Source organism: Penaeus vannamei, chromosome 7 (assembly GCF_042767895.1).
Source record: "Penaeus vannamei isolate JL-2024 chromosome 7, ASM4276789v1, whole genome shotgun sequence".
NCBI lineage: Eukaryota > Metazoa > Arthropoda > Malacostraca > Decapoda > Penaeidae > Penaeus > Penaeus vannamei.
Genome location: NC_091555.1, coordinates 10,198,656 through 10,201,155, shown reverse-complemented (window position 1 = coordinate 10,201,155; position 2,500 = coordinate 10,198,656). Strand labels below are relative to the sequence as shown.

General features: G+C 32.5%; 2 protein-coding genes across 2 annotated transcripts in view; one reads left to right on the top strand and one right to left on the bottom strand.

Annotated features, from left to right (window-relative positions):
* Positions 1-2,500, top strand: part of LOC113809564 (uncharacterized) — a 54,916-nt gene that overhangs the window by 39,735 nt on the left and 12,681 nt on the right. The window lies entirely within an intron of this gene.
* Positions 1-2,500, bottom strand: part of LOC113807643 (uncharacterized) — a 3,321-nt gene that overhangs the window by 183 nt on the left and 638 nt on the right. Inside the window, exons 2-3 of the mRNA XM_070123494.1 lie at positions 1,448-1,564; positions 1-273 (exon numbers count right to left, since the gene is read on the bottom strand). The exon at positions 1-273 is cut by the window's left edge and continues 183 nt beyond it. Coding sequence (XP_069979595.1) covers positions 1-273; positions 1,448-1,564 — 390 coding nt within the window. The remainder of the gene's footprint in view (positions 274-1,447; positions 1,565-2,500) is intronic.

Sequence of the window (2,500 nt, the reverse complement as noted above, 5' to 3'; positions counted from 1 at the left end):
TAGGATATTCAAGGGTGACTCCATCAGGGCACACGTATTTGGGGCAGCACGATGGGTATTCGAGGATGGTGTCGTTCCGTTGAAGCTCAGCTAGGTTGGCAATTGTACATGCCTCACCATTCTTGGGCTGAGGACCGCAGTCATGGACGCGCTCAATGTAGTCTGCGCCGCTCTTGACGCATTCAGCTTTGCCGCAGAAGGGGAACAAGCTCCAGGACTGATTTTCCAGGAAGAGTCGGAAGTTTGTTGACGAGAAGCAAAGTTCTGGGAAGTCTGTTGAAGACAAAAAGGGTGAAATAATTAAAAGGAACACACACACACTTGCATACATTCCTACATACACATACATATATATGTGTATGCATTAATATACATATATATCCTTATCAATATATATATGAACATACATCAGTATCAATACAGAAATATATCAATATATGTATATACATATATGTACATATATATATATATATATATATATATATATATATATATATATATATATACACATGTGTATATTTATACATATATTTGTATCTATCCATACATATACTTTTTATTATATACATAAATACATACATGCAAACATATATATATATATATATATATATATATATATATATATATATATATATATATATGATTATTTGTGCATACATATATATATCTATATCATATATATTTATATATATATACTTTATATATATACGTATATACATATATATCTATACATATATGTGTTGACATATATATCTATTATCTATATTATATATATATAAACGTGTGTGTAATAATAATAGTTAAGGGTTTGCTGTGACATGTTATTGTTACTTTAATTGAATTATGACTGTGTGCGAGGAATGGCCGGGGTTGCCATCCACTGGCAGTGCGTGTGAATCGAATACAGGTCAGCAAGATTGCTAGACAAGAGCGCTACCGCGGCAGTACGGTGTGTGTATATGCATACATGCACACTTACATATATATGTAAACATATATATATGTATATGTTTATATCTGTGTGTATGTATGCATTTTTATACACGCACACATACATATATACATTTTTATATATGTATATATATGTGTGTTTGTGTATGCATGCATACATATATATATTCATATATATGTATATATATATATATATGTATATATATACATTCATATATATATATTCTTATATATATGTAATCATTCACACACAAACATAAATATGTATATATAAATATATATGTGAGTGTGTGTGTGTGTGTATTTATGTATGTATACATATATATGAATATACAAATCTATATATATGTGCGTGTATGTATAAGATAATATATATGAATATAGAAATCAATCTACCTATCTATGTACACATGTGCGTGTATGTATAGGTATATGCGTATATATATATATATATATATATATATATATATATGCATTTATATACACATTGGCATACCTCTCAGCACGTCAGCTTTCAGGTCCCTGACGAAGGGCCCTGGACCCTGCAGGTCAGCCGGTCCCTGTTGTGCGAAGACGAGGCTTCCCAAACAAGCAATCAGCAAGAACTTCATGGCTGTAATGAAAGAACAGTTTTAGTCTCTATGTGTGGGATAGGCATTTCATCACTGCTTGTCACATGAAAAGAACGACATGAAAATGTACTTTTAAACTTCCCTATCCCCCTCCCACTTTTTTCTTTCTCACGTACATGCTCATACATATGCATCAGGGCTCTCCCAAATGTAGATCAGGAATTTCCTTGAAATAGGCTGAAATATCCCTACATTGGACAGAATGTCCCTAAATTTTCAAAATTGCATGACAAGGCATCTTCTGTACGCGTCATAAAAGTTAAATCCCGATTAAAGTTTAATGTAATTTCACAGTAATTGAACGGCTGTAAGCCAATCTGCTTTTTAATATAGGAAAGTGGATACTGGCGTAATGGCTACAAGCAGCATTTGATATGTATTTGTGCCACTACAAATAAATATATAAAAGTAACTTCAAATACCCTTCGGATTTCATAGGCAACTGAACTAAAGGTGTCAAACCAAAGAGGTGGGTAGTTTTTTCAGGATGTTGCTCTCGAGGAATATGATAACAAATTTCCACGCGGTTTTAAAGTCATTGTAATATAAAGATTAACAAAGTTTGTTCTTTGAATTTGAAAAGTAGTCGTGATGCTATTAAATGCTTTCTCTTTTAGTCTATTGATATATTCCATGAGTTGGGAGTGTTTTTCTAACGTGGATATATTACCTTTCTGTATCTGGAAATTCTGGAATTCTCTATAGGATTTTTTTTCGGGTTTCTTTTCACTGTTGAGTTATAACTGTAGTTTGAGTATCCCACAACTCATAAGAATACATGTTGATGAAATTTTATATACATCTTTAAGGCGAAGTCGTCAGAACGTGTGTATACATTTGTTCCTCGCAAATTGGGGGGAAAATCACCCCAAAAAATTGGGAGCGCTGATGTGCAATGATAAACATCGATGCATTTG